This window comes from Hylaeus volcanicus, chromosome 3, assembly GCF_026283585.1.
Source record: "Hylaeus volcanicus isolate JK05 chromosome 3, UHH_iyHylVolc1.0_haploid, whole genome shotgun sequence".
Lineage (NCBI taxonomy): Eukaryota > Metazoa > Arthropoda > Insecta > Hymenoptera > Colletidae > Hylaeus > Hylaeus volcanicus.
The window spans coordinates 12,450,799-12,465,926 of record NC_071978.1 but is presented as its reverse complement, the minus strand read 5'-3'; the positions used below and the strand labels follow the sequence as shown (position 1 = coordinate 12,465,926).

At 40.3% G+C, this 15,128-nt stretch overlaps 2 protein-coding genes across 2 annotated transcripts in view; both read left to right on the top strand.

Annotated features, from left to right (window-relative positions):
- The window catches only part of LOC128873262 (mucin-2-like), an 18,103-nt gene extending 15,454 nt beyond the window's left edge, over positions 1 to 2,649 (top strand). The window contains exon 5 of the mRNA XM_054116708.1: positions 1 to 2,649. This exon is cut by the window's left edge and continues 1,895 nt beyond it. Coding sequence (XP_053972683.1) covers positions 1 to 1,794 — 1,794 coding nt within the window. The 3' untranslated portion in view covers positions 1,795 to 2,649.
- A 5,894-nt stretch (positions 2,650 to 8,543) lies between these two features.
- LOC128873547 (dynein axonemal heavy chain 10-like) overlaps positions 8,544 to 15,128 on the top strand; it is a 27,389-nt gene continuing 20,804 nt past the window's right edge. The window contains 15 exon segments of the mRNA XM_054117173.1: positions 8,544 to 9,172; positions 9,284 to 9,291; positions 9,664 to 9,957; positions 10,040 to 10,195; positions 10,265 to 10,509; positions 10,666 to 10,815; positions 10,918 to 11,178; positions 11,244 to 11,431; positions 11,632 to 11,911; positions 12,285 to 12,529; positions 12,630 to 12,855; positions 12,902 to 13,228; positions 13,407 to 13,837; positions 14,516 to 14,679; positions 14,745 to 15,092. Of these exon segments, the coding sequence (XP_053973148.1) occupies positions 8,544 to 9,172; positions 9,284 to 9,291; positions 9,664 to 9,957; positions 10,040 to 10,195; positions 10,265 to 10,509; positions 10,666 to 10,815; positions 10,918 to 11,178; positions 11,244 to 11,431; positions 11,632 to 11,911; positions 12,285 to 12,529; positions 12,630 to 12,855; positions 12,902 to 13,228; positions 13,407 to 13,837; positions 14,516 to 14,679; positions 14,745 to 15,092 (3,952 nt within the window).

Sequence of the window (15,128 nt, the reverse complement as noted above, 5' to 3'; positions counted from 1 at the left end):
CATTCGCGACTTTCTTCCTCTTCTTCGGGTAATTTGGAACCTGAGATACCAAGAGATGTGTCCTCGTCAATTGCGAACCACAGTCACGACCTAAACAAATCAGAACCCTTGAACACTAAAGGAGAGAAGAAGAAGAATGAAGAAGAAAAGATTGTCGATGATTATACGAGACCCCAGTTCACTGTTAGAGTCTCCAGTTCTCAATTTAACCCTACGACGCAGGTTAAATCCCTGATTTCTTCTACTCATCTTCCTTCTTCTTTGGATAATTTGAACCCCGGGATTCCAAGCGATGTTTCTTTACCAGTGAACTATAAACGAGATGATTCCAGTGCTTCCAAATCAGGACTTGCCCTCGTCACCAAAAATGAAACCGAAGAAAAGATTGTCGACGATTACAACCCCCAGTTCACCATTAGAGACTCCTCTCAAGGTCCTTGCTCAACTCAAAGTGACAGACCTTGCAACTCAACCTCCATAAGAGGAAATTCGGTTCCCACGTTGGCTACTTTGATTCAGTCCAGGTTAACAAAGATACCAACTGTCTCTTCAGGTTCTCCTACTTCCACGGGAAGCACTATCGGACCCGCTCTCGTGGAAATTTCGACACAGCCAAGCAAGTCCACTCCCATATCGTTAGTCACGAAAACAGGGAACCTAGAATTCCTGGAGTCGATCTCGAAGCCCGTCGCGCATAGGAGCGTGGGAAAATCGAACGAGAAGCTAGAGACGTCCACTCTTAAAGGAGAAACCATCGAGTCATCCACAGTGAACGCTTTGCTCGGGTCGATCAAGCCAGACACTCTTAAGCAAATCGAAGAGAGCATTGATAAAAACAGTTCTCCCTATCAGGTAACATTAACAGTAAACAAGGACGAGGAATTGGTTTCCACAGGAGGCGACTTGATCAGCAAGCTGATCTCCCATCAAGGAAAAGGCAGTTCGATCCTTAGCGACAATGTCCACGAGCTGGAGATAGTTAAATCTGTTGATCCAGAGACTCGGAGCACCGCCGATCTGCAAACTACCACTGTGAATACTTTAGAGGTGAACGAGCAACCAACCACTGAAAATACTTTCACCACGATCGAGTCTGAGTCGACGAAGCGGAGTTTCGGCACGGTAAGTCTCCTCCAGCTGATGTCCGAATTGCTGAAACTGGATCGTGCTCCTCGTCCCTTCTCTCTAAGTGCTCAGAAACCAGAGAGAACTCAGACTCGAGCAACCCTACAGGCCAAAACCATCGCCAAAGACGTGAACTTTAGCATGCAGCTGGATGAATCAGCCAAATTTCCAGACAGTTCGACGGAGTCTGTAGCCAAGACCCCTTTGCCTCTGTTAAAAGAAAGGATTCTAGGTCAGTTGATGGAGAACTTCGGAGAGCCTATCTACAGGGCCAATCGACAGCCCATCTTCGAACTTCCTAAAGAGGAAAGGCTTCTAGACTTCCAAACAGGTCTTCCTTTCACCAGCTCCAATAAGAGAAACGAATCGAGCAGAGTCGGGACTTCTTCCACCACTGCTAAAGCATTTTCTAAGGAAGCCAGTACCACGACAACGACGACTACGCCAAAAACTACTCTCACGACGGAGCCTACGAAGACTATCGTGAAAACCGAGCTCGTGCCGTCGATTGGTTTCTCGTTGGACACGGACGAAGGACGAGAGGAGTACGTCGAAGCTGTTCTAGGTGGTCTGATCGAGCCGCAACCTGCTGAGAGCGAGAAGAAGGAGACGACTGTCTCGGAGAAGCTCGAGGAACCAGTGAAGAACGAAACCTCGGTGACGGTTTAGGGCGCCGATGGTTTACACGAAGATGGTTTACACGTAGTTTTAGAATGAAATCTGTGATGTCGTGCTGTTTTATGCTTTAGACTACTGCGTCCATTCTTTCCTTTTGTGTTAACTGCGTAGTTTATTCAGTTTCATGCATGTGCACGTTTAGGGAGATTCTTGGAACGCGGAGCATTTAAAATTAAAATTGTTGCTGATTACCTGGAGAATATATATTTGTTTGTCATATTTGAATATATGTTTGTAATGTACATTTCGATTTGAATACAATTTATTTGTAGAATGAAGAATTTGTGCGTACCGACGAGATAGCTCTGTCTAAACGTCCACGAAAATGACGAACTTACTTTCCGTCCTCCGTTAACAATTTACTAATAAACTGTTACCAGAAAGTAATCATCGTGTTATGCACTTGGAAAACCAGCAGGAGACTTCCAATTGTAATTGAGATCATTAACGTATAGTATGTAGAATATATATATAATAATAATAATATTTTTATAAATTTGTGATAGAGTTCATTAAATACACAGTTGCACTTTATGTAACATATATACATATGTAGAATAATAATTAAACGGATAGTGTTGATAGAACGGGTAATTGATGTTTAAAGGCAGGTCTATACAAAGTTTTCTCTCGTTATTACTTAATCAGGTATCATTAGTGTTTCGCTAATTATATTCCTACCAATGACATGGAACAGGGTCTCGGCGTAAGGATTGAAAGCAATGGATTCGTAGATATGTGTTTGTGTACTTAAATGTATGTACGCGTGTGCAAGAGGGAATGTCAATTATGTAATTACGAAAATGTACCTTATGTAATCCAATACATTACTATTTTTTAAATATACTTATTCCTGGTTGGAAAATTTCGACGAATTAAAGACCATCCCATTGATCGAGAATTCTTTAATATTCTATTTTATTTCATCGTCTTTATTACAATCAAATAAAATTCACCGTTCCTATCCCATTCATGGAATCCTGTTTATTTGCCATGACAACATCGACACACTGGTACCCGCAATTCGCAGGCACGTTTAATCGATTCAAAGTGTAAAGTGCGAGGTTAACGTATCTAAAACTCCTTGAGAAGAGTTAATGAATCTCTAAAGTCTATTAGTATCAAATAAATATACGTCTAAGTAATCGTAGCTTTTAAGTAAACGAACAGTGACATTTGGATTAAGAGGGAAGAGGGATTTACATTGCAAAATGTCGAGTGACTATTTTATGTGAAAACTGAGATTTTTGCATGGTTAATTGTAGATTATTTTTTTGGGAAGAGTAGAATAAAAATTCAGTGAAGCATGACTGAATCTGAGGCTGAAATTGGGCAAGGCGAAGACGTCGAAAGGGAGGAAGACGAAGACGTTGATAGCGACATCGATATCACCACCAGACATTCCGTTATACACATGGATTATCGGTATAAATAAGATTTATATCGAACAAAATTAATTGTATCAAACTATATTATTCGTTCTCACTTTAAATAATATTTATGCAGATTAAATGTAAGTTTGTTTATTGTTTTATACCGTATGCTTGGGTGCCATTGTCTGTTCACTTTAATATTATAGAATAGAATTTTATTAAAAGAGAATAGATTTAACAGAATAGAAATTTTCCATGAATTTTCGATTGGATTTTCACAGGCTCGTCTGGATACGGGACAGAGTGATGAAGTTTTTAGGAATAACCGGTCACGAGCTCCTCTTCTACAAACTTCTAAACGTAAATTGCATTTCCCTACTACGAATGTATCTTAGATTAATCTAATTTCCATCGATTAGTTTGGAAAGTCTTCGTGCATGACAATACTTTCACTCGCAACTTTTACACAATTCTCTACGTTTAAATGACGATTACATAAATCCTGAAATCGATAGGCGAACAATCGTTACTACGAAGATAAACTCATGAACTTTTTGATACTGGACCTTTACGGAGTGACAGACCTCGAACGAAAAGTAGTATTCTTTTATGCGACTTACTACACTGAGATCGTTCAAGAGGAAATTCCAGTATGGGAAAGTAAGTGAAAATTAAGTAACCGTACATTTCCCATCGAATTAACGTTTCTTAAAGGAGGATGTTAAGAAATGCCCATTTTTGGCATCGCCTGAAAATGAAAAATTCATGCAGGATCTTTTAGAGTGTCCCCCAAGGAACAAAAAATGTCCTCATCACTTTCCCGAGAAACGATGGTAAAGTTATCAAAAATACGTTCAAAATATGAATGTGATGATAACGGAACTTACAGTGGGTGTAGAAAGTATTCGTACACCGATCAATTTCCAAAAAAACTATGTAAAATTGCAATTTGTTAACTTATCTTTTATAAACAATGACATTCTACATATTCTCGGAAATCTCTAGAATAGATAGATTACAAAAAAAAAATAGCTATTTATGTAAGTTGCGAAATTAATAAGAAAAAAAACAATTAATCGATAGAAATGTTGAAGCAATAAGTATTCGCACAATTGTTTAAAAGTACTTTTCTGGAAATTTGATGTTTTCTAATTCGCACGGAGCAATAAACTAATGTGTTTACGTTACAAACTCTACTGTAAATGGTTCGTCATAAGAATCGTACAAATATTTATTGCTTCTATACTTTTATCCACTTTTCGCATTTTTTGTTAATTTCACAAATTATAGTAACTAGTAAATGTTGTTTGGACTATATCTATCTTAGAGACTTCCGACAATATGTAAAATATCATTGATTATAAAAAAAGAAGTTAAGAAACTACAATTTCACGTAAAAATATATTGGTAAATTGATCGGTGTACGAATACATTCTACACTCACTGTACATATATTTTACATTTCGTCGTCTTCTTCTTCGGATATCGAACTGTCTTCGAAATAAGTATTAAGGAACTCAGCAAGGAGATGAATTGAAGCTTGAAATCGAGCAAATCGAAAGTATCGTATAATCATGGCTACATGGGAACAGCAACCAATAACGCGTACTCCGACTTTGCATCCACATGAGTGTACAAGTATGGCTTCCAGTGCGGTTTTACTTTTATCAATTAGTACGTATACAAAGATGTTTGCTTCATTTGGTATGTTCCACATGCGTATAAGCATAGATCGTTGTAAGTTAATCTGGGAAAAAACTCTAATTTTGTAACTTCCATACGTTGGAATTGTGCTCGCTTTATATTCATATTTTCCGCGTACGTAAGTAAATATACGTTAAGTTCCGTTATCATCACATTCATACTTTGAACGTAGTTTTGACAACTTTCCCATCGTTTCTCGGGAAAGTAATAAGAACATTTTTTGTTCCTTAGGAGACACTCTAAAAGAGCATTTCTTAACACCTTCCTTTCTTTAAAATAAAAAAGGAACTGTTGACCGAATATTTGCCCGTAACTTTTTACTAAAATTCGAGTTTAATCGCGACAGGAAAAATCATGAAGGTCGACAAGAAAATTAGTAAAACGAGAGGCAGGAAAAAGGGTAAGAAAAGTCGAGCGAAAGGTCCGAGATTGGATAGCACCGCGATACTCGCCCTTCTCGAGCAGTCCACCATGACTCTGCGATCGCAACAAGACTCGACGATGAGTAGTATCAGCGAGGATGAAACCGCGGACGTAGACGAAGAAGAGGCTGAAGGAGAAGAGGAAGAAGAGGAAGCAGAAGAAGAATCGCAGGAAATGGGGAGTGGCGATGTTTCGAGTACCTCGCAGAGAAAAGAACAAACGGATAGCGTTAGCAGCGGTAAAATCACCTGGGTATACCATTTCTATAAAGATGGTTTCTTCGTGGATACGTATCAATAAATTGTAACAATTTTATACAAAGAAGTAGACAGTACGAGCTTCGTGCCAGTGCCGGGGGAGGAGGACAAATATATTCTGAGGAAAGTATGTGTACTCGGTAGTTTCTAATTTTCAAGCAAACTTAGCGTCTCCATGAACACGCTAAGAGTGAGAAACAATGACTGTAGAAAATGGTGGAGAAAGTACGAAAGGTTCCAATGCTTCACATGATATGCGGCGACCTGGATGGTGGCAGGTCAGACTTGCAGGACGTTACACTGTTTTACTTTCTGAGGACAACAGATGAGGGTACACCGTCCTTCGACACCTACCAGGAGTGTCTCGAAGAAATCACGAGTTATCTGGCCGTTGGTTCTCTGCATGGAAAATTTCTAGTCTCGTTAAATAGAATGCTCGTCCAGGTACCAGAGAGCAGTTGTTAGAATAATCCCATTTAAAGAATAAATACCTTGTTTATTAATTACAACTAATAGGTAGAGATTATAACGCAATCTAGGTATTCAGGCCACTGGTGGAAAGTCAATTCCGAGGACCGCAGTTCTCAGAAATCTACAAAGAGGAAGGGTCTGACGACGATGACGAGCTACCTAGTCTGACGCAACTCATGGAGTCTCGAGTACGTTATTAACCCTATAAACTCGAGGCCTTTTTTCTGGTATCAGCAACTCGAAATGCTTTCTTAGCATTCTATTGTCACGAGTGCTAAGCTTGGATTAACTTCGAAAATGAGATCCTTAATTTGAGATTTGAGAATCAGGTCACCTTTGCCTCAACGACAATCATTTTATTGACACTTTGAGTTTCAAAGAAATTAAACCTAAAGAAAACCTAGTGTTGACTGAGAGTCATGAGTGCAAAGGGTTAATCGAGTCTCCAAGAATTTTGGAATTTTTAATATATTAGGTTGTCCCAAAAGTGTCTTCCGTGACTTGCATTCAGTTATTTTGTGTGGCAGTGTTTATACAATTAGACAATCTAATTTCTTAGATGTTAATGTCATAACTGTAACAGAACAAAATGAATTGTACGCAATTCAATAATGTAACATTATACATAAAAGGTTGTGTATGTATTACTACTTAAGGAAATGGAAGAAATTTTTGGGACAACCTAATAATTATTAATTTACCACTCGTCGGCTTACCGGGTTTGTCAAAGATTAAACTAGCGTTTATCGCTGAACGCTTTTTCCAATCGTCAACGAACAGAGTTCCATCTTCAGAAGACCGTCAGAATTTCGTAGAGTATCCATGGTGCTCCAAAGAAAACAGGCTTTGAAGTTCGAGGGGGAAATGGAGGAGAGATCCCCGATTCCTCCCGTGAGTTACTCCAAGGTGCAGCCGAAGGATGAAGGAAAGGATAGCAAAGTGCATTCGACACGAGGCGCCAAGATTTCTGGGGTGCATTTCGATGATGGAGCAGATAAGCAAGAGACCAGCTCGAAGAGGACAATCCCGTATCAGTCGTACGACCAGAGCAAGAAGGACATCTTCCTTTACTTGGATAAACTGATAGGCAGCGTTGAATGGTTGGTAACAAAAAATACCAAGTTCCCTTAACGAAGCGAAAGTTTGATATTACCAATATGTATATCAAGATTTGTCTCACAGTTTTCTTTTTGTATAATTTCTTTAGAAGCCAAATAAAACTCAAGTTATCAATACTATAAATCCTACAAATGATAATAAAAAGTACCCAATTTCCTCAACGAAATGAAAGGTTGATTGTACCAATATGCATGTTAAAATTTGCCTCGCAGTATTCATTTTGTATACTTTTTTTAGAAGCTAAATAAAACTCAAGTTATCGATCCTAAAAATCCTAGAAATGGTGGAAACAGTGATTCGTTTACTTTAATTAAAATCCTCCAGGACTCTGGAGCACATAGAAGGCGACATCCTGCTGACGATGCCAAACATCTCGAAACTGGAGGACCCAGATGTCACCGACGAGATGCTGGAGAAGGATAAAGAAGTTATCGCGCAACTAGAAGATGTAACGATGTCCTGGGGAGTGCACATACAGAAGGTTATTGCGAGGATGACCTACAAGTTTGCTGAAAAGAAAGAAGAATACGTGCGAACGTTTAATGGAAGAAATACGACCGTTTCAGGTCCTGGAAACGTTTCAAACGAAAGTACCTCAGGGTAGAGGTCCCATAGCTGAGTGTAGTTATTGGGAAGATCGAGAGACAGGATTATTGATGTTGGTCGAACAGTTGAAGACTCCCATGGCTAAAAGGATTTTGGGATTGTTGAACAAAGTGCTTTCCCCTATTGCTTCGAACTTTGAATATTTTTATGCGGATCTCTGGAAATTTTACGCCGAAGCCAGGGATAACAATAGGTTTCTTCATACTGTGATAAGACACTTCAAAGTAAAAACTATTAGCCTTAAAGATAATACGCGTAACTATCTTAATTTGATACTACTTTGTTAATATTACTCCATTGTGTGCCCACAGTTGATAACAGAATCAGACTCTTTTAAATCCATCACGCAGACCATTCCACCCCTGACAGAAGGATTGAGAATGATCTGGGTCCTTTCAGGGTATTATTCTGTCGAAGAGAATATGATGGGTTTGCTGGAGAGGGTGTCCTGGCAGCTTTGTCAGAACGTGATAGGTAACCTGTCCATCAAACACCTCTTTTCGTGAGTCTCTTCAACATTCTCTGAACATATACGGTGAGCCCCATAAATATTCGCATCCCCTATGTTTATTGAAGAAATATGTAAAGTTTATCCATGAACATATATTATTTAATTTAGATAAACTTCTTTAATAGACATAGAGGGTACGAATACTTACGAGACTGACTGTATGTTTCATGTTAAATAAAAATATTCTACATTTATAATAATATCTACAAGGATCTTAATCGATTGCTCAGGAAACCGTTGGAGGAGATTCTGAGCAAGACAGACGAAGCTCACACGATGCTGAAGAGTTGGAAGAAATCGTACCTGAAGAACAGAGAGGACATCGAGATCTCAGGGAAAGGAATGCGTTGGGAGTTCGACCAGAAGCGCCTGTTCCAAGGAACAGAGTACATAGCATCCGTTTGCAACGGGCTCAATCAAATTGCGAACGTTCTTCAAGACTTCTACAACATCTTCGGGCCCCACCTGAAGTCCATCATCAGCGATCCAGCGCAGATCGACACTATAATAAAGAGGGTGGGCAGGCTGGTCCTGCCAATCCAGGACGCGGACTTCAACATCTACGATGAATTTAACAGAGAGAACTGGGAGGCAACTATGACCTGGTTCTACGAGGAGGTGCGTTTCCTCGAGAACGAGGCGAGGTTCTTCATCGACGAGTGCTTCATGGTTCTCATAAGCGCGGAGGACGCTCTGGAGGTGCTGCTCAAGTTTAAAAACATAAAGACCAGGGACACCATTCATCAGCAACTATTGAGGAAATTTGACGTCATCATGCAGCAGTTCAGCAAGGAAATCAGCGTGGTCGAGGGCATTTACAACAGAGGTGAGATATTTATTAGGTCATCTCACAAGTATTTTTTTATTTTATTTATTACGCTATTGAACCCCCTATGGGGTTATTAGCAATGTGCTCATTCCAGAGCATATTAACAATTACATTGTAATTAAATCAGACACATTGCAGAATTAAACAAACTTAAACTTAGATACAATTATTACATATATAAGTACAGTATACATGGTAGTATACTAGAAACGATATATGATTTACGATGATAAGCCATGAGATTTTAGAAACTTAAATATAATTATTAAAGTCCGATTTTACAAAGGTTACGAATCATCTCATAAGTTGAAGACTGTGTCAATATTTAATAAAAAAACCTACAGAAATATTACAGTGACGGCATAATGACTACGTCAATAAAGGCGAGAAAATATTGCAAAATGAGAGAGATTACCTTTTTCGTATAACACTCAAGAGTATGTTTCACATATTAATTTGAGTAGCAGAGAAGTGGCATGAATTTTTAGGACGACCTAATACTTGTATTCACTTACCGAAACGAAGCTTCGATCGCAGGCTGGTCGCTTGATTCTTCGTGATTTTCAGGCAAACGGAAGCCACCCTTGCTGACGTATCATCCTCCTATGGCCGGTGCCATATTCTGGGTGAGGCAGCTGTTCCATCGCCTGAGGAGGCCAGTCCTGACCCTGCAAAACATTCCAGAGTTGAAGCATAGCGAGTTGAAGCTCCTTGCCTTCAGTCAATACCTCGAAGTCGCCAAGCAGATGAAGGCGTTCGAGGAAACGAAGTTCCATTCGTGGGCTGACAAGGCCCAGTTCGTTGTGCAGAACACCATGAAGAAGAGCGTTCTGAAGATGGTAGAGTCAGATCCAGATAAAGGTTAATATATGGCGTTTTAGAATTAATCAGTTGTTGTAATATCATCGCAGTACTACTAGGTCAAAATGAGGGTTCTTCGCAGGTGTGTTGACGTTCCCAGACACGGAGAAAGCAGCGAAGAACGTTCAGACCATCCACGTGTCGAAGAAGGCGAGGAACAAAGATTTCGGATCGCCTGGCTCGACGCCTCAGGGATCGGTTCAAAGGGGCGAGGCTGTGATTTCGAAACCAAGCATAGGTGACTCGATCCTCTGGACGCGATGCTGCTCGTCTTGAATATTTTACGACTAGTCGATTTCTAACACAGAAACAGGTAGCTCGGGAGCTGCCAGTTGGAAGAAACAGCCGAGAGGAAACGTTAAGAGCGAGGCCAAGGGAATGCCTCCGATTCAGAAGGGTCAAAAGGCGTCTACCATGTCTTCGATTGGGGATCGACAAGGTCATGCCACGAAGGTCACCAGAGCTGAGTTTATGAGTGGCACGATCTCGGTGGAGTGTCGTCGTCGTTTTCAAGTGAACTTCGACTGGAATCTGTTCGAGATTATTCATGAGGTGATCAGTGGTTGGTCAAACATAGTAGTTTTTAAAGTGGAAACGAGTTTACTTTTATACATTTTATCAACTTACTTATCTGTTCGAGAACCTTGAGCAGCTCAATAATTCCTGAAGATTTTTTACTGTCTACCTATCTACGTGTGTTTAACACAGGCTGAACTGATGGAGCAGCTGGGATTCGAGTTGTCGCCCATAATAAGAGAAGTTGGCATCCAAAGAGATCGATTGAAAAGAGACATCGACCTGACGCAGAGGATGATCAAACAGTACAACGAGATGATAGACAAAATAGACAAGGCAGAGGTACGTCTGATATTCCGTCCAAATTGCGTTTGATCGTAACTATGACAAAAAAAACTATCTTTCCTTTCATCGAGAGATAAATTGTGTTTGACTTCCACACAGATACAATTACTAACCACCACGCTTCTGGATGTAGAGAAGCATATTCAACCCGGTGTAATGCGTTTGAACTGGGATTCCCTGAACATAGCGGATTACGCGCACCACTGTGTGAAGCTGCTGAAGAATTTGAGCTCGATCATGGACCAAATTAACCACATGAAAAACGATCTCAATCATAGGATAGATATCGATCTACAGAACTACAACCTCTTCTCTCTGCCCCTCGAGTTGTACGAACACAAAGAGCTGTTGCCCTGCAAGGTATCATCAATCTTCTAGACACGTAGAAGCTTAATATCTTTAACAGACTATCGATTATCGTTTAGACTTACTTCCAAGAGATTCAGAACAGAAGAACAGAGCTGTTAACCGCCATGAAGAAGATCCACGAGTCGACAGGACCTATACTGAACAAGCTCGAGAGCTTAGTGCTGGGAACGTCTACTGGGAAAAGTCCATCTATGCAACTATTCTACGAGAAATGCGAGAAGAAGTTGTTCACCGCGCTCGTAACGTAAATTGTTCTTCGATCCGAGAGACTCTATTCCGAGACACGATTCTAAACAATACAAATGTCGGATGAGGTTTCGTTTTTGCAAAGGAAATTGTTGTTCAGAATCGTCTCAGCTACCCTTCATTTCCGGCTCTTACAGGAGTTTTGAGACACCCTGTACATCAACACCCTGTTGTATAACAAGTTTCTTTACTTCCTAGGTGTATAATAAAGAATTTGGAGATCTTCAACAAATCGCTGATGAGTTTCAAGCCGATGTTCCAAATAGACGCAGTGTTAATTGCGTCCGAGGCGGTTCTGAGGCCATCCCCTGCGGAAATTTATAACATCATCCTTCAAAACATGAAGAATCTCTTGGAAGGGTTGAAGTACTTCCCTAGGTGGATGAATGGGACCTGCGTAGAGTGCAAGCCTCAGAAAAGAAACGATTCGGAAGACCTCGTTACTATAACTTTCTTTGAAGATGTTATTAGTATTCAAGTGAGCCATTTTGCAGCATTAGAATAGAACTGAGTTATTATTAAAAATTCCTATTTAACCCTATAACGCGCGATATGTGTTACATTATGGAAACAAACGCAAAGCATAATACTGAAATCTTAAATGATTTTGTATTGGCTAGACCCTTTCACATTTAACAAACCTTATGAATCCTTAATGCATATACTACTGCCCATTTTTGTATTTTAAAATTGTTAATAAGAAATAATACTAAATGTAACTACGTGATACATTTATGAATCAGTGCTCACTGCAGGGTTAATTCGAGTGGTTTCATACTTATTACACTGGTTTCTTACTTTTACCGCATGGATCTCTCTAGGATTTATTTATTTATTATATCTTTGCATAGGCAGTGAACGACAGCGTCCTGGCAGTTCAAGGGTCAGCGCACAGGATAGCGCTGGAATGTTGGCACTATCTGCACAGATGGAAGAAGTACAGCAATCTTTGGTCGTTCGACAAGAATTTGGCCGCAGAAAAATTCGCTGCCACGTCGCCTACTCTTTACGAGTACGACCAGAAGTTCACTTTCTACGGGAACATTCTCGAGGAACTGGTGGACATCGACTCGCACTTTGACTTATACTGCATACGGTAACCTAAGCAATTTAAGAATTATATTTACAAAACCACTTGGTATCCCTTGAACGATATCAAATCAGAGCAAAGAACGTGATGCACGTTTTTTAATTAGGATTAATCTTCATCCTTTGTTGTCCGGCGTCGAGCAACACGCCAACGAATGGAAGCAAGTCCTGGGCAATTTGTTGCTGGTCGAAACCGTCCACGGAATGAACGACTTGAAAACGATCATCGACAATTTCCGCGACGAAGTCGAACTCGTGATAACTGGTTTGGATCGTTTCACGTCGGTCATGCAGGCAATTTCTGACATAAGGAAGACTGCTAATCAAGCGGAAGTTCGATTCAACACGTATCAGGTCAATTATACGATTTAAATCTTGAAACCTCGATATCAACCAAGAAGAACCAAGTATCTTGATTTCGAGTCTATCGCAGGAAACATTTCGAACTTTTCGAGGCCACGGAATTACGTTTCCCGAGGAGGACGAACAAATGGCGTTGAATTTGCAACGCGACTGGGAATCGCTTTACCTGGGCGCCCTTTACAGAGCCTCCACCCTCGAAAGCACCTGCGACAGGTTCTCTGAAATGACCCAGGAGCAGATATACGACTTCCTGGCGGAACTCACAGCATTCGCTGAAGACTTTCGCGAGAATGGTCCTGGAAGCGTTGGGGAGGACCTGGAGCTTGGACTGAAGAAGATGGAGGTACGTTCGAAATTGAACCAACTAAGAAACATCCGTATTTTGCTTGCTCTAAGTAGCCTCTTTGATTGAATTATTAAATACAGGATTTTTGACTGCTATGAAATTAAAGATAAATTGAATTTCGCAACAAAAGCACGACTTCGAAAGCGCGACGCATTCCGAATTTTGATTTCTCCAGGAATACGGAAAGCTGATCGCCAAGCACGAAGAGAAACGCCTGAACATGATCAACTCGGAGCTGTTGTTCGACCTTCCAGCGACTGATTATTCAGTTTTCTTGAACGTCAAGAAAGACTACGAAGGCATGGAGACGCTGTTCGCGCTGTACAAACAACAAAAGCGCGCCAGAAATGAGTGGGCGCAAACGCTTTGGGTGAACCTGAATCCTCAGCAGCTGATCGACGGCATGGACCACTTTATCAGGGAGTTTCGGAAGTTTCCAAAGTTCGTCAGGGACTTTGACATCGGGCACGTACTGGACGCGAACATGAAGAGCTTCAAGAACTCGGTGCCACTGTTTATCGAGCTGAAGAACGAGGCTATGCGCGAAAGACACTGGAAAGAATTGATGAAAAAGACTGGGCAGTACTTCGACATGGACCCAGACAGGTGTGAGGACGATTAATAACGATTGACGATCGGATTATGTGAAACGTGTGACTTTTAAACAGTAATCAGTGTACGTCGTGCTTTTTCAGGCTGTTTTTTTTTTTTTTTTTTTTTTTTAATGTTTATGGGCTAGCTTGTACGTGTATAGAGGATGACAATTTTCCAGGCTTTGACAAGCTATTATTTGTTTCACTTTTTGATTCTTTGTTTTGGAGTCATTTTCAGAAACTTGAAATGTTTTTTAAGGATATATTTGATTAATAAGTAAAAGTTTCTGAAGGTACACCTAAAACAAACAGTAAAATAAGTAACAGCTTGTTTGAGAATACCTCCGAAATTTGTATTAATGTTATATTCGTTTAAAAATAGAGGAGTGATTCGAATCTATAATTACACGAATACAATAGCAGTGTTTGCAAAACTGATCTAGGATAGACGTCGTCCCCCCACTGCCACTTATAAATATAAAAAATGAGTATCGAATTTAACATTTTCATAAAATTGCATAGTCTACTGTATATTTAAGGATGATAAGAACATTTTAGATAATGGAACGGAACGAGATAAATATATTGAAGGGGTGAGTTGATCATGAAGATCAGTAACGGATAGTTCATAGATACATAATTTTGTAGTGATTCGATAAAGTGCAAAGTAACTAAAATTTGTATCCTAAAGGTTCACCCTAGAGAATATGTTCGCGATGGAGCTCGGCAAGTACCAAGACATCGCCAAAGAAATTGTGATGAATGCCGTGAAGGAGCTCTCCATAGAAAGAGGCTTGAAAGAATTGACAGAGGTGTGGAATCAAATGGAGTTCACCGTTGTGAAGCATTTCAAAGGTAAAATATTATAAAATATCTCCGATTATTCGACGATTATTACACCTTTAAATATTTTTCCCCAGGCACGGAGGACCGTGGATTTATCCTCGGACCAATCGACGAATTGAATCAAGTTCTCGAGGACAATATGATGAACGTGAACGGCATGGCGGCCTCCCAATTTATCGGCCCCTTTCTGAAGACTGTGCAGAAATGGGAGGACATCATGCACACGATCTCAGAGGTTCTGGAATTATGGACGGCGCTCCAAAAGAAGTGGCTGTACCTCGAGGGCATTTTCGTGGGCGGTGACATACGGTTGCAATTGCCAGACGAGGCAAAGAAGTTCGACGAAATCGACAAGTCGTTTAGAAAGGTCATGGTCGACACGTCGAAGAGGCTGAACGTTCTCGAGTGTTGTACCATGAAAGGTACGATTAATTCCCTTGCTTAAATCCCTTACAGTG